This window comes from Lynx canadensis, chromosome F1, assembly GCF_007474595.2.
Source record: "Lynx canadensis isolate LIC74 chromosome F1, mLynCan4.pri.v2, whole genome shotgun sequence".
NCBI lineage: Eukaryota > Metazoa > Chordata > Mammalia > Carnivora > Felidae > Lynx > Lynx canadensis.
The window spans coordinates 67296508-67322613 of NC_044319.2; the positions used below are offsets into that span (position 1 = coordinate 67296508).

The 26106-nt window shown below is 61.1% G+C and overlaps 1 protein-coding gene and 1 long non-coding RNA gene across 9 annotated transcripts in view; one reads left to right on the plus strand and one right to left on the minus strand.

Moving 5' to 3' along the window:
* Positions 1-26106, plus strand: part of LOC115505607 (rho guanine nucleotide exchange factor 2) — a 27872-nt gene continuing 1766 nt past the window's right edge. Inside the window, exons 1-21 of one of the 8 annotated variants that reach the window (XM_030303275.1) lie at positions 2-19; positions 10778-10922; positions 12974-13041; positions 13359-13422; positions 13908-14037; positions 14255-14364; positions 14479-14625; positions 15533-15783; positions 15938-16063; positions 16463-16580; positions 16764-17012; positions 19056-19132; positions 19685-19854; positions 21452-21519; positions 23506-23703; positions 23986-24105; positions 24218-24285; positions 24424-24459; positions 24667-24717; positions 24851-25294; positions 25535-25718. In XM_030303275.1, the coding sequence (XP_030159135.1) occupies positions 2-19; positions 10778-10922; positions 12974-13041; positions 13359-13422; positions 13908-14037; positions 14255-14364; positions 14479-14625; positions 15533-15783; positions 15938-16063; positions 16463-16580; positions 16764-17012; positions 19056-19132; positions 19685-19854; positions 21452-21519; positions 23506-23703; positions 23986-24105; positions 24218-24285; positions 24424-24459; positions 24667-24717; positions 24851-25294; positions 25535-25718 (2842 nt within the window). The other 7 variants (XM_030303277.1, XM_030303280.1, XM_030303282.1 and 4 more) reach the window with 7 other exon arrangements.
* The window catches only part of LOC115505650, a 7716-nt gene continuing 5406 nt past the window's right edge, over positions 23797-26106 (minus strand). The window contains exon 2 of the long non-coding RNA XR_003966078.1: positions 23797-25950. This is a non-coding gene — a long non-coding RNA (uncharacterized LOC115505650). The remainder of the gene's footprint in view (positions 25951-26106) is intronic.

A 26106-nucleotide genomic window follows, 5' to 3' on the forward strand; every position in this document is an offset into this window, starting at 1 on the left:
CATGACCGGAAAGGCCAAGGTAGGAGTCAGCGGGGAAGCAGGAGGCCTGGCCCCCCTGCCCTCCTCAGTTCCCCTCCTCTGCACCCCACCTTCTGCTCTGTCCCCAGCTTCCCCGGGAGACAGACACCCAGGGCAATGGTTCAGGCTTGGAGGAAGCACGTGGTATTTCTCCCAGACTCCGTCCCTGCATGGGGGGAGGGTCACCTTTCCTCTGCGCCCCCCTGCCCCCCTGCCTCCAGCTCCGCAGCCAGCTGTGGACAGCTGGGAGAGGGGAAGAGTGGCTGAGCCCTACCTCTCTTCCGGCCTCACGTGGCTAAGAGGTGGGCAGCAGGGATCGGAACCATTGGGGAAGAAGGATAATGATCATAATTACGGCCCTACTTTTTACTTCTTCGGAGCGTCTGTAAGGGTTTGCAAAGTGCCTTTCCACTCGGAATTGTAGGGGTGGGTGCAGCAGCTGCCGGAGTTGCAATTAGACCCCGGGCAGCGTGGGAACCAGGAAAGTACGACCTTGTGGAGACGCACGCACAGCCACGCGTGTAGGGCCACGTCCAGTTCTGACCCCGGGAAGGTGAAACTATCCTCCCGGGTCCCTTGTTACCGACCCCGGCGCTGCGAGACCAGGAGCTGTGGCTGCTGTTCCAATGCCTTTCCGCGTTCTCCATTTCCTGGCAGAATGAGCACCCCCCTTTTCCTCCCGGGGCCTCCCCAAGTGTGCATGCACCTTCCAACCTGGGGCAGCTGCTGAGCATGGAGAAAGACTGCAGAGAAAACCTCCATATTCACCTGGAAGAGCCCCGGGATTCTCACCCCTCGCCCCCCCCCCCCTCCGGGGGCCGGGCCGGCCTTAGCTCCCCCACCAGCCTTTTGGCCTTCCTCCGGGTCAGGCAGAGGAGAAACCCGCTGGTTAGCACCTTCTCACCACAGGCCGGAGGGGGTGGGGGGGGGGTTGAGGCAGGGGACCAGGCAGTCTGAGCAGGAGCGGCTGGAATCTTAAAGCCGGGGGTGGGGAGGGCAGTGGGGCAGTGAAGCTTCTTTTCTCCCACGAGAGACTTAGCTCTCCAGGGACCTGGGTCTCCGGCCAGCGTCCTCAGGAGCTCTCTTAGCTCAGGGTAGGAGAGTGTGCTGGGGGAGCTGCCTTCTTTCCCCGCAGGGGGAGTCTGTGCTGCCCGGGGTGGGGGGCATCCCGATCCCCAGGGGTCTTCTGCGTTTGCCCACCCTTGGCCCGAGTTCGGTGAGAAGTAAAGTAACCAGGTGAAGGGGGGTGTGGGCAGCGTGGGACCCGGATAGGCAGCGGGAAAGAGCCCGAGCGAGTCAGCGTCTGGCCAGACTCGCCCTTCCCCACCAGGGTCTCCGGCCCAGTGCTGTTCCACACTCACGAGTGCGTGTGCCTGCCTCACTAAACCCCTTCCCCTCCTCCCAGCTCGGGACTGCGCCTGGCAGGTCAACATCAGGGGGCGGGGCTGGAGAGAGGAAGTGGCTTATTCCTTCCTATTTGACTAGAGTCATCGAGGTGGACAAAACACTTTTCCAGAGGCCATCCCATTTCATTTTCATAACACTCTGACAAAGATAAGTATTTTAATCTCCATTTTGTAGACAAGACAACGAACGCAGCGGGTCCATTACTTGCCTGAGATCCTACAGTTACCAGGAGGCAGGGCGGTATTGCAGACCCAAAGCTTTTTTGTTGTTGCTTTGTAAAAAGATTTTCATTCTCTTTTATTTCATTAAAAATTTGTTTTTTAATGTTGAGAGAGACAGAAGAGACAGAGTGTGAGTGGGGGAGGGGCAGAGAGAGAGGGAGACACAGAATCCAAAGCAGGCTCCAGGCTCTGAGCTGTCGGCACAGAGCCTGACACGGGGCCGGAACCCACGAACTGTGAGGTCGTGACCTGAGCCGGAGTTGGATGCTTAACCGACTGAGCCACCCCTGACGATTCTTATTTTAAAGTAATCTCCACACCAAATGTGGGGCTTGAACTCACGATCCCAAGGTCAAGAGTTTCGGGCTCTGGTGGTGGCTACTTTTAGGTTCTGGCAGAAATTCGGGTTGCCTTTTGTTATGGGGTATCTAAAAAATAATTTCTGAAAATAACGGGAAGTATCAGTGGATAGGAGTGGGGCGGGGATAGGGAGATGACGACGCAAGGGTTTGGTTTTGGAAGTGTTCCCGGGATGCATAAGATGAAAATTAAGTCAGGCAGCAGGCTTAGCTCTCTAAAAGCCCAGCTGTTCCTCAAGGTAGACGGGTTTCCTGTACCCACTCCCAAACCCCCTTCCTGGCCACTCATCTCCTAAGCGGAAGAGGTGGGCATTGAGCGAGGGCCAGGCTGGGACACAGAGCTCACTGAAGATGGGGGTGGAGGCAGAAAAGGGCTGGAGCCTTAGGTCTGCTTCCTTCACAGAGACCTGAGTCTGAGGCCGGCCTGAGAGTTCCCTCAAACCCTGCCATTCGGGTCCTGGCCTCATGGCTCCGCCCACTGGGTGCCCACACTACAGTGTGGCCCTTTAAGATTCTGTCCTTAGCTTGTGGCACTCTCCCACCCTAGGCCTGGGAGAAAAGTTCAGGTCCTGGCCCACCCCTGGCCTCTGGGCCCCCAGTGGGTGGAGCCACCAGGCCAAGATTCTGGCTTCTGGTTGTCTGTTCTGTTTTTATATTTAGTACATTCCTCAGCCCTGCCTGCTCACTGCGGGGAGGTCAAGTCTGGGGTTCTGGGCCAGGATTTCTGGTTTGGGGGAGTTCCTAGGGCCTTCCCATAAGGTCTTCCCCGCAGGTGCAAGCCTGGGGGAACCAGCCTGCCTCCTGGCCCTGGGAAAGTCCTTTTTGCTTTCTAATTTCCATCCGGCCTGAAATGGGCTTATCCCCCCTCCTGTTTTCTGGTCTTTGCGGTACATGGATTCTTAAACAGTGGAATGGGTGAGGAAGGAGGTGATGAAAGAGTTGTTAGGCAGGAGGGAGGCTAGGGGAGCAGTGTGGAGGTGGTGCTGGGGGTGAGGAGCCCAAGGCTCAGCCAGTGGTGAGGCAGCGAAGCCCAAAATAGTGGCAGAGGCTAAAATTGGCACCTAAGGGGAGTGCTGAGCCGGGCTGGAAACACTGGCTGGAGCTGCCTCTGAGCCGGGCCGGGAGCTGCGGCATCTGGGTTGGGCCTCCTCTCCCTCCTTCCCCTACACTTTTTGGGACCAGAGTCAGGCAGGACCGTGCAGACACAGGATGCTCTGCCCCAAGGCTCTGCAGAGAAATGCGAGAGCCTGAGAGGCAGAAATGAACTGCAGTGTGAAGGATTATAGTTAGATTGGGGGAGGAAGTTTGCGGCAGCAGGAAACTCGGCAAAGGTGGAGGGTGGCTCAGGCTGCGGCAGAGGGCCCCGAAACAATGCCCCACTGCACGCCGCCGCTTGTGGGGAGACTGGCCAGGCCCTGAGTGTCCCCCGGAGCGGGGGCGGGCCGGTGTCCAGCCTTTCGGCTCCGGCCTAACAGCCAACGGAGGGAAGCCGGGTTAGACACCAGGAAGGACTTCCCCGGCCTCCCGAGAGGGGGCGGGGCCCGCGCCCGGGCCGGGGGCGGGGCCGGGGCGGGGCTCGGGCCGGGGGCGGGGCCGGGGGCGGCCGCCGCTCGGGGCGGGGCGGGGGGCTCGCGGGAGAGTCCTCGGGCGCGCACCCTCGCCTCCACGCCCGGTAAAGACCGGCCTCTCGCTTCCCCTCGCTTCCCCCGCCCTCCCCCTGCCCTGCCCCCAGCGGCGCGCGGGGCCTGGCGGCGCGGGCGGCGGGGCTCCCTGCAGAGCGCGCGGGGCGGGGGGCCGCGGGGCTCCCGGGTAGAGGTCGGCGCGGGCAGGGCGCGGGCAGGGCGCGCAGGGCCGGCGGGGCGAGCGGCGGCCAGCGCCCCGGGCCCGGCCCGGCGGCCCCCGCCCCCGGCCCGCGGGGAGGCTCGCGTTTGAGGAACTGCGCGGGGCCGCGCGCGCGAGCCGCCTTCCTGTCCCGGGACCGCCCGCCGCCGCCGCCGCCGCCGCCCCGACCATGTCTCGGATCGAGTCGCTCACGCGCGCGCGGACCGAGCGGAGCCGGGAGCTGGCGAGCAAGGTGGGCTCTGGGGGCGCGGGGCGGCGGGGCCGGGAGGGAGCGCCGGGCCCCGGGGGGCGTCCCGCGCCGCCCCCCACCCCCACCCCCTCCCGGCCCGACCGCCCGGAAGAAAGTTGCTCCGGGAAGGGACCGCGCGGGAGGAGGGAGGTGCGCGTGTCGGCGGGGCTCCCCTCGGCCCGGGGGCCCCTGCGCCCCGCGGTCGCCGGCGTGCTCATCCCCCTTTGTCCCCGCCATCCGGCGCAGGGGCCTGGAGGGGTGGTTTCCCGGTTCCTGCCGCCCGCACCGCCGCCGCCGCCGCCCCCCCACCCCCCAGACAAAAGTCAGCCCCTCCTCCCCCCGCAGATGGACTTTCCAGCTGTGATTCACTTCTCCCCTCTGGTAGGCGGGTGGCTGGGGTCGGGACGGCGTACTTCCCCCCAGGAGCCATCACCCTCAGGCGCCGGGAGCAGAGGTCTTTGTGTAGTTGGGATCCTGTCCTCCGTCCTCCGGGGCCCTGGGCACACCTGTTTCTGGAACACAGGGCCTCGGGTCGCCGTCCCTGTGTGACCCGCCAGCTTCCAAGCCCCCTGTTCTCCCTGCGTGAAACCCCGAGGGTGACCGGCTGGCCGGCTCTGTGCCCCTGTCGCCCCTCCTCCCTCCTCTCCCTAGCCCTTCCTTCACTCTTCATCCTGGGACCCATTCACCTTCCATTTCCAGAGTCTGGGGTATAATTATCCTTGGCCCTCGCTCCTTCCCAAGTATCCTTTATCCCTGTCTTTGTAGCCAGGCCCACTCTCCAAGGCCATGACCTCTGCACACCCCAGACCCCGGGAAATGAGGTGTCCGTGAACAGGTTAGAGCCGGCAGCCCCTGGCATGCAGACAGCGCCTCCCAGCAGCCAGGTCGCCCTCACTGTACCCATTATCAGGAGGGCCAGGCCCCCGCCAATAGCTGGTTTAATCTCTGGCTTCCCTCTGCCGCCAGTGCCCTGCCCCCAGTGCCCTTCCCTCTGCCCCAGTGCCCATCACCCCCACGGTGCTTGCAGCAAGGGGGCAGTGCCCTCTGGGAGCCCTGGAAAATGGTGGAAAGCCCTCCCACACTCCTCCTAACTCCTAGCCTGGCTACCTATCTCCAGGCTAAGTTGGGAGAGGTTCCATCCTGGAACTTTCCCTTCGGGGGGCCGGGATGAGATTCTGCCAACAGGAAGGCAACTGGGGATTTGAGCAGAGCCTAAGACAGGAAGTGTGCTGGAGCCGTGGGGTGGCAGACGGGCTCTGCTCAACCCCGGGCCCCGGCCAGGCCCCAGCCCTGAGAGTCTGTTTATTTTTCAACCGTTTGAGCTGAGACCCTGGAGTAGAGCCAAAGGGGGGCGGAGAGGTTTTTTTGAAACCACGGAAATTTGGTTCCACCCTAAAAAGGAAAGCCAAGAGGGAGCCATGGGGGGCAGACCTGGAGAGGGGTGTAGACGGCCTCTGGAAGGGTAGATACTGGAGTCCTTCTTCATCGGAAAGAGCTGGGGGGCCAGATACCTGGGTCCTCATGCCTTGGTCTTTCTGGTAGCGGGGGGACTGGGGCGCCTTCTGTCCTGGGGCCTGCTGTGGTTTGGGGAGTGGGGGCTTGGGGGGGGGGAACTGAGTGGGTGGATCTGAGGGCAGAGCGCCGCAGGAGGAGGGTGGTTGTCGGTTTGGGTTGGTCGGAAGGGGAGGGCCGCCTCCGGAAAGCTGTGGTTACAGAAGGGGGGAGTTGGTGCTTGGCCAACAAACCCTGGATCCCCTCTTCCCCCTCCCCCAGCGCACCAGCTGTCTCCTTTCTTTTTATACTGTGGTGGGAAGTAGAGGGGCCCTGCTGGAAATGAGATTATTTGAGGAAGATGGTCTCCCCTGCTACCTATTTGGAGGGATGGGTCAGACCAGGCCCTGAGCCCACACCCCTGCCCCCTTCCCTGCCTGACACCCGGGACTTCTCAGAGAAGGAGAAACTGTGAGGGAGAATACCCCGTTCCTCCCAGCTTCACAGAGGCTGACTGCAGCCCCTCCCCACGTGTCTGTTCCCGTCACCCCTTTCTCTCCACTCCCCATTCTTTCTGCTTCCTACCTTCCCTGGCTCCAGACCCCACAGGCCCCTTTCCCTCTGGCCCCCTGCCTTTCCCCCACCCAAATCCTAACCTTCATGTGTCAGAACAAAGGGTCCTTTCCTGTCTAGGGGCCAGCAGGGGCCTCCAGGACGGCCCTGGAGGCTGGGGTCCCCTTGGAGTCTCCAGGCCCCCAGCATTGGCGTGTGTGGGGCAGGTGGAGTGGGAGAGAGGGAGAGGCGATTTCTTTGTTCTGGGTAAGGAGAGGTGGCTGGCTTTGTGTGCAGGATGGACTGGGAGAGGAGCTGGGCCCGGGGAGGAGGGCTGGGTGAGCAGGGAGGGGCTGACCCGGCTGGCTGGCAGTTTTGTAAGGAAGTTTTGCAGGAACTGAGGGTCCCGGGGAGGTTGAAGCTTTTAGGGGCACAGGAAGAGGTTCTAGGGTCATGGAGGTTCAGGACCGAGCCGAGGAAGGGAAGTCACTGCTTGCAGGGGTTGCTGGTGCCTGGGGAAGGGCCGGCTGGGCTCAGCAAAGGACAGAGAGAGGGGCCTGAGCTCAGTCCTGGCTTCCCTGGAACCGACCTTGGATCCTGGAGGGGACAGATCTGAATGTGTGAATCCCATGCAAGCGTGTGACCTGTGTTGAGTGTGTGTGTGTGGCTGTCTGTCCCCAGATGCTTTGGGTTACTGTCTTGAGCCGCGGTCACCAGATTAGGGGGCTCGAGCTTTCTGGAAGTAGTTCCATTTTTAGCTTCCGTCTCTGGTTTGAGGGCCGTCTAGTAGCCTGAGTGAGCAGATTGGCCAGGGTTCCTGGAGCTGGTGAGAGATATGGCTGAGGGAAGCTGGCTGGACCCTCCTGGGTTTGTTTGTGTGTCTTGGGGGAGGGGGTGCAGGCAGCAGCTGCCCCCTCCCGGCCCAGCCGGCCTGCCCTGTGCCAGGAGGGCAGGGAGTCCTGGCACGGCTATTGTTCGCCTGCACAAATGCCCGTCTGTTTGCCTCTCCCCCCCGCCCTCCCCTCTGCTGTCTCTCTCCTGACCCGACAGGTGTGGCCGGGCAGGGGGCAGGCTGGGGTCCAGGAGGCCTGAGTTGCAGGGTCCCCGGCCTGATTTTATTCCCCATGGCCCTTAGCGCCCCTCTGCTGCTCCGCCAGTGTGCCCCCTCCGCCCCCGTTGTCTGGCGTGTCATTCTCATTCATCGAGCAAGCATTTATTAAGTGCCTTTGTGTGTCCGGTGATGTCTTTCTGTGTTACGTTTCCGGCTTTGGCCACCTTCTCCTCGGGCTGCTGCCTTTATCTTGTCGCCGGGAAGCTCACAAAGGAGCACAGCCTGGCCTTCCTCTCAGTCCTGTGGCCAGGCACCCTCTGTCTGCTCATTTCCCAGCCCAAAGCCCCCATCCCCACGACCCCGTGCACTCCACAGCCTATGACTCTGCGCCCCGGCTGGTCAGGCGCTGAGCCGCAGGTGACTTGGATCCCAGCGGGACCCTCGGGTGCCTTCTGGTCACCCTGCAGGGGCCTCACCATCTTGAGGAAGGGGCTGTGGCTCTGAGCACCACATGACTGCCCCGGAGGTCGCGGCGTGGACGCCCGGTGGAAGAATGAGCGCCGGGGCCTTGCTGGGAGAGGCGCCCACCTGCCTGGGGGGCTCTGCCACTCACTGCTGCCCACCAGGGAGCCCAGCTCCCAGTGCCTTCCTCACACACGGCACCATTTTCCTCATTTCGCCGCCGAGGGAGGTGCAGTGCGGAGAAGGGGGAAGACGGGGACACTGCCCTCGTCCCCTCGCCTTTCTTGCCCCCAAGTGACCACGATCTGGAGGGACAACGGAGGGGACCTTTGGGTCGGCCTCTCCGGGCCCCCAGAGGAAACCCTCAGGGTCTAGGCTCAAAGGAAGTGGAGTAGAAAGAAGGGGGGGTGCTCCGGTGAGGACTGAGGGGTCCCCGGAGCGGGGTGAGGGTGCTGCTGGACCCCGGGCCTCAGTGTCCGCCGTCCCTCCTCGCAATCGTCCTCCCTTCCCTTGCAAATGTGCACCCAGTGCCTGTTGGACAGGCCGCCGAGCCGGGGGACCGACCCAGTGCGCCTTCCTCCCTGCCTCCCGACGCCAGGCTTCCGTGGGGCGAATGAGCAGGGCTGACCAGTCGGAGGACTGAGCCCCGAAGCAAGGGCTTCTGCACGTTCGGCGCGGCCAGTGTAGATCAGGGGTCGTGGCCCAGTGCTCGCCCCACAGGCTGTCCTGCGGGTGGGTTGGAGCCCAGCGGGACCGTCCTCAGAATACCTGGAAAAGAGTAGGATGGAGAGGCGGGCACCACTCACTGTGTCTCAGGGACAGCCTCCCCCCAGTGGCGGGTCCTGGGTCCTTCCGTCCCCCTGGCCGAGCCCTGGGGCGGGCACAGGCTGCGCCAGGACAATAGCACTAGGCGGTGCCAGGGCCGCTAGCTGCCCGAGGTGGGATGTGCTGCTGTGGCTGCTGCCCGCCGCTGGCTCACCTACAGAGGGGGCCCCTCGGAGAGAGGGTGAGTGTGCGGAGCAGAGGGGCTGGGTCCTCTGTGGGGCATCGATGGCAGGCAGGGAAGGGCCCAGAAGCCCTGTGCTCTGGCTGCGCGTCCTCGCCCTCCCTCCCCTGCCTCTGTACAGGGGGGGCCTCCAGGTGGTGGAGGGCGCAGGGGGTGGGGAGGGGACTTGCACGGGGTGGACCCGCACCGCTACCCCTTCCAGATGTGGTTTTTCCCGTGTGATTTTCATGTTTGCTGGTTTGCTGCTTTCAATTCAAGCCCAGTGAGCGTTCAGACTTCTCATCGGTGTCCTAGAGGAGGCCAGGAGTGCAGGGGAGAGAGGGTGTGCGGCAAGGGGAGAGATGCAGGCTCTTGGTCTTTGAGGTCCTAGTCGGTTGTGATTCCGAGGAGGATTTGATCTTCTAAGGAGCTATAATTTGGGGCAAGACAGGTGAAGTTAGCCCAAAGGGAGAATTTTCTAGAGGTCCAGATGGGTAGGTACCAGCGTAGAAAATTGGAGGCCTGGAACACTGGAGGCCAGGACCACAGGAGTCAGCTTCCCTAACAAGGCCTGGGAGCAGGGCGGGGCGGCGGGGGGGGGGGGGGGGGGGGGAAGCGGGGGAGGAGGGGAAGGCTGGGGGTGGGGAGATGACCCGGAGGAGGGAGGAGACGAGGAAATGGGAAGAGGAGGAGGAGGAGGAGGGGGGAAAGTGGGTGATCGGAAGTGGGGAAGACCCTGAGACCCCCAGGCTGTGATTGTTGGCTGACAGACCTGGAGCTTCTGAGTCGGGGGTGAGGGGAGGACCCTGGACCCCAGAGGCCTTAGGCACTGTGGCCACTGTGCTGTTGACTCATCTCCTACACACTTCCCTTTTCTGTCCCGAGCCCGGAGCACCAGCCCCGCACCAGCGCAGTGTGGTTCCCCCCAGCCTCCCAGCTGCTGTGTGCAGGGGCCGAGAGGGCCCAGGCCAAGGGCTGTCCCCTGGCTTTACATCCTCTGTCCCAAGGCCCTGGGCAGTGTCTTCCACTTTAGGTCGCCTGCCCTCAGCTTCAGCAACCTGAGCCCCACTCTGGTTCCTGAGAGCTTGGAAATCTGGCGGGGGCGGGTGGGGCGGGTCTTGCCAGCCCCTGTCCTGTGTGCTACCCTCTCTGTACGGGGACTCCAGGGGTCTGAGGTGACCACTGAGGAAGGTCCTGGAATAGGCAGGAAGAAAGGCAGCCCATTTTCCCACCGTCTCGGGCTCTTGGGGAAGCTTAGGGACTTGAGGGGCAGAGGAGAGGAGACTTGACCTGCAGAGGCTGGGGCTGCAGGAGGAGGGAAGGCCGGGACAGGGATGCCAGCCTCCGGGACCCCAAGGAAGGTACTCTGTGCCCCGTGTTGCCGGAGCCGGAAGACCGGTGTCGTGGCCGGAGGGTGGAGGGTGGAGCCAGAAGGGGCTCGGGATGGGAGTGGGCAGTGGCCGCGGGCACTAGCCTAGGTTTTGGAGGGCAGCACGAGGAATAAAAGTCCGGCTTCCTGCCGGAAGGAAGGAGACCCGTGGGCTGAGTTTCCTTCCTCAAAGAGCCCAGGGAGGAGGGGTGACCAGGCTCTGGCCTCCCACGGGGACCCTCGAGTGGGGTCCTGACCTCTGGGTGGGGGGCGACAGTGGAGGCATTCTGCCCTCCAGCCAATCTGAGAAGGGGCTCTCCTGCCCCCCACCGTGACTGCCTAGCCCGCGACACCCGTTGTCATGGTTATCAGAGCAGCTAACTCCCATGGATTGGAACGCGCTGGTGAGCTGGCACCCTCTGCTTCGCCTGCTCTCCCTCCTCTGCGCATCTTCCCTGCTCGCAGGAGAGCGCACAGCAGCCCGGGGGCGAGTGCAGCAGGGCTGGGAGGTGCGGTGAGGACGCAGGGGCTGGAGCCGGGGAGATGAGCGGCCAGATGAGCGGCCACCGGAGGCAGCCCAGCCGCAGGGGCCAGGTAGGCCGGGGGGCCGGCGAGGTCGAGGCCGGTCGCTCCCGACGGCTGCCGCTGACCCCGCGGCGGACCCTCCCGTGGGAAGCGCTATGTCTCCGGCAGCCCCACGCGGGCTCTGCTCCCTCGACCTGCCTGTCTCTGGACGCCTCGGGCGCCGGCTGTCTCCCGGCCTCACTTCCCGTCTCTCGCCCCTTCCGCAGACCCGCGAGAAGGAGAAGATGAAGGAAGCCAAGGACGCCCGCTACACCAACGGGCACCTCTTCACCACCATCTCCGTGTCGGGCATGACCATGTGCTATGCCTGCAACAAAAGCATCACGGCCAAGGAAGCCCTCATCTGTCCAAGTGAGTCGTTTGCACCCTGGATGTCGCTCTGACCCCAGCCTTGCCCTCCGTCCTTTCTGCCCCGGATGCACAGGGTCACTCTCCCGGAGTCCCAGCCGGGCCCAGTGCTTCCCTTCCCTCCCTGCGAGGGATGGTGGCCGGAGGCACGGGGGAGGGGAGGCCGGTGGCTCCCCTTGCAGCTGTTGTACGCTGGGTGTCCCCTGGCTCCCCAAGCAGCTGCTGAGGGTTAGGGGGACTACTTGGAGAAGGATCAGGAATGTCCTGGGGGCGGGGGGCGGTGAGGGGAGCCGGGTGGCCGGCTGGGCCTTGCACCTGGTCCTGCCCGTCTTCCTGGGCAGGACTGGACATTCGGGGCGTCAGGGTCCCTTTTTGCTCCTCCCTTTCTATCGACTGGGTGGAGCCTGAAATTTTTTAGCCTCTGCAGTTTGAAGCAGAGGACAGGATCAGGACCATCCGTCTCAAATTTCTAGTGTGACTGATAGAAAGAGGGAGAAGAGCAGGGATGTGTGTGGGGGGGGTAGAGGTCGGAACTCCTGACCTTCGCCCGCATCTGAGGGTTGCCCTGCAAGCAGGAGGTGTAAGGCGGGTGCCGTCCTTCCCCGCACGCCTGCGCGCCCGCCCAGAAGGCTCCTGCTCCCCCCAGTGTATAGCAGAGCGGCCTCTGGCTGCAGCGCCTCTGAGATCTTCACCTGCTGCCACGGCAGGACCGGGGCTCTAGCCTCTCAGCCCCCGTGGAATGGGGGCAGGAGCCCCTGGAAGAACCAGTGAGGCCTCCCCGCTTCCTCAGTCCCCGACTTAGAGTGAGGAGGGCGAGGAGGGAACCCCAGTCCAGACCCCGCAGAGGCCTGACAGAGGTCCCCATCGGGAAGCTTGTTGCCAGGGGAACCGGGGAGGCAGGCAGCAAGCGCTATTTTGAGAGCAGGTGGAAAGCGGAGGTTTGATCCAGAGACACTGGGTGCCGGGGGTAGAAGAAGGGAGCTCCGGGGGAGTGGGGCAGCCCCAGCCCCCTCCCGCCCTCCCCTCCACCCCGCCCTGCTGGCCTTGTATTTGTGGAAGTGGGCCTGGGGCTGGGTATTGTCTGAAGGAGTCGGCAGAGTTTCCTGTGTTGGACGAGGCGGAGGAAGCGGGAGAGGGCAGAGGGCTGAGGCGTGTTGGGGACAGGGACAGCCTCACTGCCCAGGCCTGGCCACTCTTCCTTTCCTTTCCTCCTCTTTTACCCCATGGCAGGGTGGGTGATGGGAGAGGAGCAGGTGGAGTGTGGGGGCTGTGGGTCTGCCCTGGGTGGGGGACAGGCCCCGGGCCTGGAAGGGGCAGGCAGGAGTCAGAGCCGAGCGGTGGGGAGGGCCGACGGGCTTTGGAGAGGGACCGGGCAGGGCCTGTCCCCGCTCGCTCCAGCACCGGCTCTACTCGCCTGCGAAGTGCTTAGGCCTGGCTACAGTTGGTGGGTGAACATGTGGTTCATCGGAAAGAACACCACCAGGGTTTCAATCCCGGCTCTGCCACTGGGGGGCTGACCTCTGGCAGGCGATTTGACCTCTGCGGGAGGCAGGCTCCTCGTCTATAAAACGAGGATAATTGAATCTGCCCCAAAGGGTTGTTAGGATCAAGTAAATGCGGACCACATGCTGGGCGCTCCGGGGACGCTGGCCGCCCCCCTGCCCCTGGCCCCCACCCAGCTGCTCCGTGCCTTCTCCTGTCCCGTGGGCGTCCTCTGCCATCTGCCACTCTCAGCCACCCCTGTGCTCCTTGAGCTGAGCTCTGGCAGCCATAACCCCTCCTTCCCTCTGGTCCACCCCTCAGATCACCTTTGAGTCGGGATTGCTTAGTTGCGGCGGCCCCCTCCGCCCCCTCACCCGATTTCCTGCTGGAAGGAAGGGGGAGGCGGAGGGGAGGGGAGAGGAGGGACGGGTGTGGTAGTGGCTGAGAGGTCGGGGACGAGGGGAGTCTCAGAGTGCGTGGCCAGGGGGAGACGGGTGTCTGCGTGTGGGTGCGTCCCCTCCCGTACCACCCGGCCCTCCCTTCACCCTCTCTACCCCACCCCACCCCCCCAGCCTGCAATGTGACTATCCACAACCGCTGTAAAGACACCCTCGCCAACTGCACCAAGGTCAAGCAGAAGGTGAGACGGCCGGGAGGGCAGCGGGCTGGGGGAGAGGGTAGTGAGTGTGCCTCTTCCTTCATTCCTTACCCTGTGTTCCTCCACCCCTCTCCTCGCCGTGGGGCGGTCCACACCGTGAGCCCCAGGCCTCGGGGCCCCGTGCGGCCAGCCTCCTGCTCTGGACATGGCCCCCTAGTGCTGGGCTCAGCCGCCCTGTGCCCTTGACCGTGCTGCCGGCCTTCTCCCAAGGGGTCAGCCGCCCAGCGCCTGCCTGTGCCTGCGGGGGTGACCCTTGGTGACGGCTGTCCTCGGTGTCTCTCTTTTGCTCTGTCCCACAGCAACAGAAAGCTGCCTTACTAAAGAACAGCACTGCCCTCCAGTCTGTTTCACTGCGCAGTAAGAGTGAGTCGTGAGGGCACGCAGGCGGCCCCTCCCCAGAGTACCCCGGCTCTGCTGCCCCCTTGATTGGAAGTGGATGCTGGGGCTGTCGGGGCAGAATTTGGATGGGGGTGAGGGCCCCGGGTTGGCTGGTCTCTCGAGCATGGACGCTGCCCTGGGGGTGTCGGAGGCAGCTGTCACGAGCCGGTTCGGACGGCTCTGGTGTAACAGAGGAGCAGGTGCTTAATCAGAAACACCAGAGTCTGAGTCCCCACTCGGCCACCAACCGAGTCGCCCTGGACAAGTCTGTTAACCTTTCTGAGCTTCAGTTTGCTCATAGGCTTGTTTGGGGGAAGAAATGAGACAAGACAGATGTTACTGCACACGTGTAAGCTGGCACCACTGTGATCCTTCCTTGACTGGGGGCAGGGCTGAGGGTGGGAGAGGAGCCTGGGAGGCGTGGGCCCGGGGAAGCTGCAGCTCTGACACCTGCTCGGTCTCCCCTCCAGCCGCCCCCCGGGAGCGGCCGAGCTCCGCCATCTACCCCTCTGACAGCTTCCGGCAGTCTCTGCTCGGCTCTCGCCGCGGCCGCTCCTCCCTGTCTTTAGCCAAGAGCGTCTCCACCACCAACATCGCTGGGTGAGCCTCTGCTCGGGGAGGGGACAGCCAGGCGGGCAGAGAGTGGTAGTGGGGAGCAGGAAGCCTGCGGGGCCCTTCCCGCCCTAGGTTCAGAACTGTAGATGGACAGGGAAGGAGGAGGACTCAGGGTGAGTGCCCCTCAGACCCCAGCCTCAGTTCCCCACCTGGGGAGGGCTCTCTTGCCCGAGTCTAGGTGACACAGACCCTCTTCCGTCAGACACTTCAGTGACGAGTCCCCCCTGGGGCTGCGCCGAATCCTGTCCCAGTCCACAGACTCCCTCAACATGCGCAACAGGGCCCTGTCCGTGGAGTCCCTCATCGATGAAGGTGAGTGAGCGCTTGGCCCGGGAGGCCTGCCGGTGGCCGGGCGGGAAGGGTCTCAGGGGCCCGGACCCGGGGAGGAGCGTCAGGCTCTGAGTCGCGGGCCCCGCTGGCATCCAGGTGCAGAGGTGGTCTACAGTGAGCTGATGAGTGATTTTGAGACGGACGAGAGGGACTTTGCGGCCGACTCCTGGAGCCTAGCCGTGGACAGCAGCTTCTTGCAGCAGCAGAAGAAGGAGGTGATGAAACAGCAGGACGTCATCTATGGTGAGCCTCCTCCTCCTTGACCTTGACCGGGCCTCTTATCTGTCCTCCCCCCTGCCAGCCCCCTGACCCTGCCAGCCCCCCCAGACCCTGCCAGCCCCCCCCAGACCCTGTCAACCCCTCGACCCTGCCAGCCCCCCCTTACCCTGCCAGCCACCCCCCGACCCTGCTAGCCCCCCCAGACCCTGTCAGCCCCCCCAGACCCTGCTAGCCCCCATACCCTATTAGCCACCCCCAGACCCTGCCAGCTCCCCAACCCTGCCAGCCCCCTGACCCTGCTAGCCCCCCCAGACCCTGCTAGCCCACTGCCCCCCCCAGACCCTGCCAGCCACCCCCAGACCCTGCCAGCCCCCCAGACCCTGCCAGCCCCCTGACCCTGCTAGCCCCCCCAGACCCTGCCAGCCACCCCCAGACCTTGCCAGCCACACCCAGACCCTGCCAGCCACCCCCAGACCCTGCCAGTCCCCCCGACCCTGCTAGCCCACTGCCCCGCCCCAGACCCTGCCATGCCCCCCAACCCTGCTAGCCCACCAGCCCCCCAGACCTTGGCCTCCAGCCCACAAGTTGCCGTTATGCCTCCACCTCTTGGGCTGTTGGTGTCCCAGGTCCTGTCTTTACCCCATCCTTCTCCACCTTGACTCCCTGCCTGTTCCGCGCGGGGCATCACACTGGGGGCTGTGGGAAACCTGGACGTGACAGGGCACGTGCTTCTTGGCCTCCAGCAGCCTACAGCTTGAGGTAGCAAAGCAGAAAGCCACAAGATGATTAGAAAATCCTGAGTCCATAACGGTGCAGAACGGCAACCTGGAAGAGACCTTAAAAACCTCACATGAGCCCCGAGGCCCCCAGACTAGGCCGAATCAACTGTGGCCACGCTAAGGTAGAGTCCACATGACCTGTGTCCCCACAGAGCTCATTCAGACGGAGCTGCACCACGTGCGGACGCTGAAGATCATGACGCGCCTCTTCCGGACGGGGATGCTGGAAGAGCTGCAGCTGGAGCCCGGAGTGGTCCAGGGCCTGTTCCCTTGCGTGGACGAGCTCAGTGACATCCACACACGCTTCCTGGGCCAGCTGTTGGAGCGTCGGCGCCAAGCCCTGTGCCCCGGCAGCACCAGGAACTTCGTCATCCACCGCCTGGGGGACCTGCTCATCAGCCAGGTGAGAAGGGGCGGGGCCCATACGCACAGGTGTGATCGGACTCTCGGATTCTGGGGGGGTGGAGCCAGGAGAGCTGGAGAGGCCCGCGGGCGTCCGGGGCGGGGCTTGCGTCCGGGGGGGCGGGGCTCATTGCTGACCCAGCCCCGCCCTCCAGTTCTCAGGTGCCAGCGCAGAGCAGATGCGGAAGACCTACTCCGAGTTCTGCAGCCGCCACACCAAGGCCTTAAAGCTCTATAAGGAGCTGTATGCTCGGGACAAACGCTTCCAGCAGTTCATTCGGGTGAGCAGACCTCTCCAGGACCTGCGTGCAGGGCCTGCAGGCCCTTTCCTGGGGGGCATCGTGTGCTTTCCCAGCCCCGTGGAGCCTGTCCACCATAAGCCCTCATGGTGGTAGAGCAAATGCCCAACGTGGGGCTCGAACTCACGGCCCCGAGTTCAGGAGTCACACGCCCCACTGACTGAGCCGGCCGGGCTCCCCTGGAGCAAGTGCTTTCCGCCGCTTTGGTTGGTCCTTGTAGGAAATCCGTGGCGTGTGGTCCCCGTTTTCCAGGTGCAGCCCCCTAAGCCAGTGGAGGGAAACGGCCCAGTTAGGGCCCGCACCACAGCTCAGGCTCCAAATCCAGTGTTCTTTCTCCCCTTCTCCCCACTCCGGCCCTGAGCTCTGCCCGTGCCCTTGTAGAAGGTGACGCGTTCGGCCGTGCTGAAGCGGCATGGGGTGCAGGAGTGCGTCCTGCTGGTGACCCAGCGCATCACCAAGTACCCGGTGCTCATCAATCGGATCCTCCAGCACTCCCACGGTGAGGGAGTGGGCCCGGGGAGTGTGGGGAGTCTGTCGGGTGAGAAAAGGCTCCGTGACCAGGGAAAGGGCGGGATCAGATGCAGAGCCCCTGGCAACGTCCAAAGACGGGGTCAGGACACCGTGGGACCTGGGGCCGGACTGAAGCGGACTGGCCGTCCCTCATGCCAACCCTGGACACCAGGGACTGAGGAGGAGCGCCAGGACCTGAGCACAGCACTGGGGCTGGTGAAGGAGCTGCTATCCAACGTGGACCAGGACGTGCACGAGCTGGAGAAGGGAGCCCGCCTACAGGAGATCTACCACCGTATGGACCCCCGGGCCCAGACCCCCGTGCCTGGCAAGGGCCCGTTTGGCCGAGAGGAGCTTCTGAGGCGCAGGCTCATCCATGATGGTTGCTTGCTCTGGAAGACGGCGACGGGCCGCTTCAAAGGTCAGTGGTCAGCGGGGCAGGCCAGGCAAGAGCCTGGAGCCAGATATAGAGAGAGAGAAGCATCTAGCCCCTAGGATCTCTCTCTGCAGCCCTACGTCTGGGGGGCCCCGTGGGAGGGAAAATGTGGTCTCTGTTGCAGCCAAAGTCCGAGTTCTGTATTTAACTTCACGGACCGCACAGGGGCTTCCTGGTCAGGATTTACCCCTTTCTTTGGTCCTTGCGTGCCCAGAGAGCCAGCAGTCTTGGTGAGAAAGACGGAGCAACTCTAGGACCAGGGGCAGCTGGTGGGGCTGCAGAATGAGCGGGGGCTTTGGGAGCACAGGCAGGGAAGGCACAGAGCAGGGAGCAGAGCCCAGTGAGGGACAGGCGGGAGGGGGAAGACACAAGAGAGCGGGGGGTGGGGGGGGGGTGCCTTCCCAGCCTCTCTTCCCAGACCGCACAGGCCAAGCCTTTCCTACCTAAAGCAAGGCAGAGAGAGTAGCAGGCCTCGGCTTTGGGGGTGAGGAACGAGGGAACCTGCTCCCTGGGCCTGAGTCTGTGTCTCATGTCATGAAGTCCCCACTGCACAGGCTGGGGGACTGCTGTGCCTACCGCGCCTGTCTTCATCCCTTTCCCTCTTTTCCATCCCTCCCACGCAGCAGCTAAGAATATAAACCGTGGGGGTTAAAAATAGCAAGGCTGGAGAGCTTTATTTCTGAAGCATTTAGCAAAAGCCCTCCCCTCTGTGTGCCCACAGTGTGCCCCTCTGTGTGCCACAGATCTCCAAGGGCAAAGGGTGAGCGTGTGTTTTTTTGACTGTGACATCTGAGTTCTGGGGACTTGACCTTTTGTTTCCCCGTCATTGCTAAAGTCTAGGACTCAGGATCTGAGTGGCTGGAAGGTGGGACAGAGAAGGACAAAGAAGGAGGCCTCTGGGGTGGAGGGAGATGGGATTATTCAGCTGTGGGAGAGGTGGATGTGACGTCCTCCTGCGCCCTGCCCCTCGAACACTGGGAATGTGCCAGGCAGGGGGGTTTGAGGTCAGATAGCCTAAAAACCCTTATGTCGGTTGCTAGGCATAGAACTTAAATGTATGTATTTTTTTAACTTTTAGTTGTTTTGAGAGAGAGAGAGAGCAGGGAAGGGGCAGAGAGAGAGAGGATCCCAGGCAGGCTCCGCACTGACAGTATGGAACCAGATACGCGGGGCTCGAACTCACGAATAGCGAGATCATGACCTGAGCCGAGATCAAGAGTCAGACACTCGACCGACTGAGCCACCCAGGTGCCCCAAGGCGTGGAATTTAAAGGCTGAAAAAGGGTGGCCCGTCCTGCTCTGGGGATGCTTTTTGCCCTCCCCCAAAACTCTGGACTCTTTCACCCAGAAAATACACATCTGTGTTGTATTAACATGTAAAATTGCTTCTGCGACTTCAGAAGGTTTGCAGAACCCCTTAAAGACCAGCAGCAGACATCCTGGGGTCTGTCATCCCTGGGTTAAGAAACCAGCATCAGTTTCCTTCAGAGGCACTGGTGACCCCCTGTAGTCTTCTCTAGCCGGGAGGCTGTTTGATCTGGTGGCACGTGCCTCTTCTCCCCTGGCGTTTCTTTTTTCTTTTTTCTTTTTTTTTTTTTTTAACATTTTATTTATTTTTGCAAGACAGAGAGAGAGAGACAGAGCATGAGCAGGGGAGGGGCAGAGAGAGAAGGAGACACAGAATCCGAAGCAGGCTCCTGGCTCTGAGCTGTCAGCGCAGAGCCCGACGCGGGGCTCGAACTCCTGAACCGCGAGATCATGACCTGAGCCGAAGTCAGATACTTAACTGACTGAACCACCCAGGCGCCCCTCCCCTGGCATTTCTGAGGTGTAAGAATGGGCGGGTGGGAGGCCGCAAAGGTAAGAGGAAGCAACCGGAAGGAAGAGAGGCAGGAGCCCTGAGTGGACACGTTGGGCCTGGTTCCTGAGAAAGAGGCAAGCGGCCGCCCAGGCCTCTGAGGCTGGCTGCTCTCCCACCTCTCCCCTGCCTCTGATGCTGGCTGTTCTCCCACCTCTCCCCCTGCCCAGATGTGCTAATGCTGCTGATGACAGACGTACTGGTGTTCCTCCAGGAGAAGGACCAGAAGTACATCTTCCCTGCCCTGGTGAGAACTTCCTCCTTCCCCTTCCTCAGCACAGACTAGTGCTATGGGTTCTTCTTCCTTTTCTATGCGACCCGGAAAGAACCCTAGAATCGTCCGGAGTCAAATGGCTATCACTGTAACCATTATTGTAATATCTCATAAGGCATGAAAACAGCTAACATGTATGGTCATGCGTGCAGGCTCTTTTACAGTGTCAGGAGGTCCGTTATTAATCCCCTTGTTGCAGATGGGGAAAGTAAGCCTTTAAGGTGTTTTTTATGTGTTTTTTCTCTTAAGTTTATTTATTTATTAGTAATCTCTACACCCAGCATGGGCAGGGCTTGGACCCACAACCCTGAGATCAACAGTAACTCACTCTTCTGACTGAGCCATCCGGGCCCCCAATAAACATTAAAGTTAATTAACTTGTCAGAGGTCATGTGCGCTCCTAAAGTCCCGTCTGGCTGCACCACAGCTTTGTGCCCTGTACTGCAGGCTGGCCCCTCAATCCTTTGGGTATTCCAGAAAGATTGAAGACCGAGATACCCTTATTTCCCCCTTTCTGACTGGCAGGACAAGCCCTCGGTGGTATCACTGCAGAATCTGATTGTACGGGACATCGCCAACCAGGAGAAAGGGATGTTTCTGATCAGCGCGGCACCCCCTGAGATGTATGAGGTCCACACAGCATCCCGGGATGACCGCAGCACCTGGATCCGAGTCATTCAGCAGAGCGTGCGCGTGTGAGTGTGTGCACGTCCGCGGGAAACCTGAGGCCGAGGGGCCTGGGCCACAGCACGCCCTCCCTGGGGGAAAGAACCCGGGGCTGAGAGGTGGAGGCAGAGGCTGGGGGAGAAACACGATGGCCCAAAGCCGGAGTGGTCACCTGTGTTCACGTATCCTGTACAGTCGTATTTTCTATTAAGACAACCCGGAACACCTTGCAGCAACGTGAGCTGACAAAGCACCACTTGGAGCTGAAGCTGTGACTTAACCCTGACCCCTAACCCCTGAGCCCTGACCCTGGACACTATCCCGTGACCCTAAACTGGACCCAGACCCTAAACCCCAACGATGAGTGGACCCTACCCCAACCCCCATCCCCTAACTCTAACCCTGACCATACCCCAACCCCCAGCCCCTAGCCCTAACCCCTGACCCCTACCCCAACCACTAACCCCTAACCCTAACTCCTAACCCCTACCCCCGTCACTAACCCCGAACCCTAACCCCTAACCGCAACCCCAATGCCTAACCCCTAATTCTAACCCTAACCCCAAGCCCTAACCGCTAACCGCAACCCCTAACCCCTCACCCTTAACCCTAATCCCTAACCCTATGGTGGCCTGTCTGACGGCCCACAGTACAGTTTAAGCTGCATGAACACCCTGGTCTGTAGGCAGTGAACTGTTACTTGGATTGGATTGCTTTTATTTTTATTTTCTAAAACCGAATGAAAAAGGGAATGAAACCATTGATCCTGGAGGTAAGAGGAGTAAGTCTCATGCACGCACCTCGTACGGGCGAGGCAAGAAGGAAATTGCTCAGTGTGCTACCTCAGCCGCCAACCTCCAGCTTCCATTAGACACACGTTAGAGTTGATGTCCTCAGCAGTGCTGTGTCTTTTATGATGACAAAAAACAAAACGCATGTAAAATTTCAGAATGGATCCTTGAAGATGATGCCAAAAGATAAACCCGATAAGGATATTTGTAAATTTTTTTTGCTTTTAGAACCGGATTTTCTTTACTTTGTAATATATAACCTTTTGTTTACTTCGGCAATTTAGACTTTTGAACAAATTTTTCAAAAACGTGCAAAAGTAGGACATTGCCTGTTCTGGGAAAAGTGCAAAACACCTGAGCCATTGACAGTAGATCCCTGGGGGCCTCTTTATTAGCAGCATTCGTATTTGTAGTTGTGAAAATTAGAATTAATGTTACTTTTTGTAATCGATTTATTGAGCTTTTGCCTTGTTCAAAGCACTGTTACGTTATCTCATTTAATTCTATCAAAAAACCTGTGAAGAAGATATACCCATTTTTCAGAGGAGAAACAGAGAGATTACCACCTGGTAAATAGTGGGACCAGGATCTGGGCCCAGTTTGCTTAACGCCAAAGCCTGTGTTTGCCCGTGCTCATGGCGCTCCCCTGCAGGTGGCCTGTGGAGAGGTAACACACACACCAGTACAGACAGATGATGGGTGTGAAGGAAAGCAGGGGGTCAGGAGTGACTAAAGCCAGGGCCTGGGGCTGGTGACTCTTACCGGAGAAGCAGAGAGCATGGAAAGGCGGCCGATTCCTGATCCCTCAACCCCACCCGACCTGTTACCCCTCTAGATGCCCATCCAGAGAGGACTTCCCACTGATTGAGACAGAGGATGAGGCCTACCTACGTCGAATCAAGAGTAAGTCCATCCACAGAGCTCGTTAAGTAATTACCATACATCCGCACGATGGAATACTATGGAACTATTTAAAAAGGGACGTGGCTCTTGAGGGCTGAGGTAGATCCGTAACCAGACTGTCTCGTTAAGTAAGAGGGCAAGGTTTAAAACCACGCCAAGCGTCTGCCACCACGGGTGTAAAAATGATGGGGAAAGGAGTGCGTCGCGTGTGTGCACCTAGTACTCTCAGAACGGTATTCTTACTGTGTGGCCGATGAAGGGGAACCAGGAAGACCAGGGTTGAGAGACATTAAGTTACGTTTTTTACTTTTATCGGTTAGACTGTGAACTGTTCTACAAAAAGACCGACAAAAATCAGTTTCCTAAACAAGGTAGAAGGTGATTTCTCTCCGGTCCAGAGGTGGGAAGTGCCGGGTAGTCAGTACAGCTGTGCTGTCTGTCTTTACCCAGCGATCCCTTGTCTCCCTGTCCAAAGTGGCTACTCCAGCTCCCGCTGGTACATGTACATCCCAGCTAGCAGGGAGGTGGAAAGGAACAGGGAGAGGTTTCTGTTTTAAGATTAAAAAAAAAAAAAAGTTTATGTATTTATTTTTGAGAGCGTGAGTTCAAGCACGAGTGGGGGAGGGGCAGAGAGAAAATCCCAAGCAGGCTCCCCGCTGTCAGCGCAGAGCCTGACACAGGGCTCGAACTCATGAGATCGTGAGATCATGACCTGAGCTGAAACCAAGAGACGCTTAACCGACTGAGCCGCCCAGGCGCCTCTATTTTATTTTTCAATGTTAGTTTATTTTTGATCATTTATTTTTGAGGGAGGGGGAGGGGAGGGGGACGGGAGGGGGAGGAGCAGAGAGAGAGGGATACGGATGATCCAAAGCTGGCTCTGCGCTGAGAGCACAGAGCCCGACACGGGGCTGGAACTCCTGAACTGCGAGGTCATGACCTGAGCCGAAGTTGGACGCGTAACCGACTGAGCCACGCACGCACCAGGCACCTCCGTCACTCCTTTCTTGGAAGGGCTGATCCGGAGAGACAGTCCTGTCCGCTGGCCAGAATTCAGTCCGTGGTAAAGTTAGGCTGTCGGGTGTAGTCTAACTGGCAGCCATGTGCCCAGATGAAGTGTGTATACATTCTCCAGTTATAGGAAGATGGGAGGATGAAACCTGGGGACACCTGCAGTCCCTGCCACAGGTCGTCTCAGTTTTGTTTTTAAATTTTTTTTTTTTTCCAACGTTTATTTATTTTTGGGACAGAGAGAGACAGAGCATGAACGGGGGAGGGGCAGAGAGAGAGGGAGACACAGAATCGGAAACAGGCTCCAGGCTCTGAGCCATCAGCCCAGAGCCTGACGCGGGGCTCGAACTCACGGACGGCGAGATCGTGACCTGGCTGAAGTCGGATGCTTAACCGACTGCGCCACCCAGGCGCCCCTCAGTTTTGTTTTTAAAACAGAAGTGCAGGGGCTCCGGGCTGTCTCAGTCGGTAGAGCCTGCACCTCTTGATCTCCGGGTCGTGAGTAGGGTCATAAGTTCGAGCCCCACGTTGGGGGCATGGAGCCTACTTTAAATTTTTTTTTTTTTAATGTTTATTTTTGAGAGAGAGAGAGAGAGAGAGAGAGCGAGCGAGCGAGCTAGTGGGGGAGGGGCAGAGAGAGAGGGAGACACAGAATGTGAAGCAGGTGCCAGGCTCCGAGCTGTCGGCACAGAGCCTGATGCAGGGCTCGAACTCATGGATTGCGAGATCATGAGCTGAAGTCGGACACGTAACTGACTGAGCCACGCAGGCGCTGCATGGAGCCTACTTTAGAAAACAATAAGTGAATGTATTACTTTTCCCTGAAGAAGTGTTTTTTTTTTTTTTTTTGCATAAATGCCAAAAATTCAGAATTAAGTCCTACCACTGAGCCCAGGCCTGGCCTCTGAGCCCTCGGGCAGCCTTTCCGCTGCTGGCTCCCAGGCCTCCGTGTGCTCATCCGTCCCTCGTCCACAGCGGAGCTGCGACAGAAAGACCGGGCGCTGGTAGAGCTGCTACAAGAGAAGGTTGGGCTGTTCGCCGAGATGACCCATTTCCAGGTGGAAGATGATGGTGGCGGGGTGACCCTGCCCACCCTGCCCAGGGGCCTTTTCCGCTCCGAGTCCCTGGAGTGCCCTCGCGGGGAGCGGCTGCTGCAGGATGCCATCCGTGAGGGTGAGGGGGCCCCCCCCACGTGACCTCACAGAGCGTGGGCACACAGACAAGGGGAAGCCCCATGGGAGTGCCCGCTGGTGCCCGGTGCGGGAAGGAGGCCTGGTCCTTGCTGAAGTAACCTCTGCCTCGTGGGTGGTGCTAGGATGTGCAGGGGGCTCCCCCAGATGCCTGAACGTTGCCGGTGCCGTGGGAGGAGGGTGCCCCCCACCACTACCCCCCCCCCCGCCCCGCCCCTACCAAAGGTTCCGCGGCTCCTGTCCTCACGTCCTCCCTTCCCTGTAGTGGAGGGCCTGAAGGACCTCCTGGTGGGGCCCGGCGTGGAGCTGCTCCTCACGCCCCGGGAACCAGCCTTGCCCGTGGACCCGGACAGCGGCGGGAGCACGAGTCCTGGGGTCACCGCCAGTGAGTGCGGGCTGGGGCCGCGGTGGGGCGGGGGAGGGGGGGTGGCGGTAGGAGGGGCCAAACTGCAGGGCCCTGAAGTCGGAGCTCAGCCTGCCCTTTTCCGTCTTTGCAGATGGTGAGGCCAGAACCTTCAATGGCTCGATTGAGCTCTGCAGAGCTGACTCCGACTCCAGCCAGAAGGTGGGTCCGCAGGAGGTGCCGGAACTGGCAGAGGGTGGGAAAGGGGCGGCCGGGCTGTCGGCCCCTGACACAGAGCTGTCAGGGACACGCTCCAGGGACCTGGTGCCTATGAGTGCCCATCCTTGCCTGTCTCTGCAGGATCGGAACGGAAATCAGCTGAGGGCTCCCCAGGAGGTGAGAGGGATGTGAGGAGGTATGGCGGACTGGAGGGAGGGTGTCGTGTCTGAGAAACTGGAGCCCAGCTCAGAGTGGTGTCGGGGAGACGCTACATCGGAAAGTGTCCAAAGGTTGACTGTCCCCAAACCCACATTTAGTCGCCTTCTGGGCAGCTCTCCCACCCTGAAGCTTGGGCCCTGTCCCCACCCTCTCCTCTGTCCTCAGGAAGCGTTACAGCGATTGGTCAATCTCTATGGACTTCTGCACGGTCTCCAGGTCGGTGGGGGCGGGGAGGAGCCAGAGGCGGGGTGGGGCAGGGGTGGGGGCCCGTCAACCTGGCCTAGGCACGCTCCCCTTCCCCCCCCCCAACCCGGTTCCCCTACACCTGACTGTCCCCGCGCGCCCCCAGGCGGCTGTGGCCCAGCAGGACACCCTGATGGAAGCCCGCTTCCCCGAGGGCCCCGAGCGGCGGGAGAAGCTGACCCGAGCCAACTCCCGCGACGGGGAGCTCGGCCGCAGCGGGCCGGCCCCCGCGGCCCCCGACAAGCAGGCCACCGAGCTGGCCCTGCTGCAGCGTCAGCACGCGCTGCTGCAGGAGGAGCTGCGGCGCTGCCGGCGGCTGGGCGAGGAGCGCGCCACCGAGGCGGGCAGCCTGGAGGCCCGGCTCCGCGAGAGCGAGCAGGCCCGGGCCCTGCTGGAGCGCGAGGCCGAGGAGGCGCGCAGGCAGCTGGCCGCCTTGGGCCATAGCGAGCCCCCTCCGGCCGAGGCCCCCTGGGCCCGCAGGCCCCTGGACCCTCGGCGCCGCAGCCTCCCGGCCGGAGACGCCCTCTACCTGAGTTTCACGCCCCCGCAGGTAAGGAGGCCCTGAGCCAACCGGGGACTCGAGCCCGAAGGCGACCGGCCGCGGCCAGAAGCACTGGGCGCCGGCTGGGGGGCCGGGACGGGCGGTCTGGGCGGCTGGGATAGGCAGTGGGGCACAGAACTGGGCAACTGGGGGGCTGGGACGGGCGGTCAGGGGCACAAGGCGCTCAGCGGTGCTGCCCTGGCTGAGCTCATTCCTCGGCCTGCTGCCTTTCCTGCCGGCCCGTCACAGCCCAGCCGAGGCCACGACCGCCTGGATTTGTCTGTGACCATTCGCTCTATCCATCGACCCTTTGAGGACCGAGAGAGGCAGGAGCTGGGCAGCCCCGAGGAGCGGCTGCAGGACAGCAGTGACCCCGACACGGGCAGCGAGGAGGAGGGGGGCAGCCGCCTGTCCCCTCCCCATAGTCCGCGAGGTGAGGCGCAGAAAGGAAGTGGGGTGCCGCCCTTGGCTGTGTGTCCTGGGGACATTTGAGGTGACCCCTAGTTAACCTCCCAGGGCTATGGTGACTCCTGGGAGGGGCACAGGGGACACACCTGCAGCCTCTTCTGATGGTGAGCGGGTGGCAGAGCTCTAGGAAGCAAATGTAGGAGCCTCTGTCTCCTCCAGTGAGTGTGATCTCAGCCTCTTCAAGTAGAAATAGGTTTCTAAGAAAAAAAAAAAAAATTCTAAGACCTTCCAAGTTCTCATAGTTTGTTCAGGAAACACAAAATAACCAAAAGCTAGTGTGCCTTTATGTAACCATCTTAAAATATTTTGTATCTTATTTGTTTATTTGTTTTTAGTTTTATTTATTTTGAGAG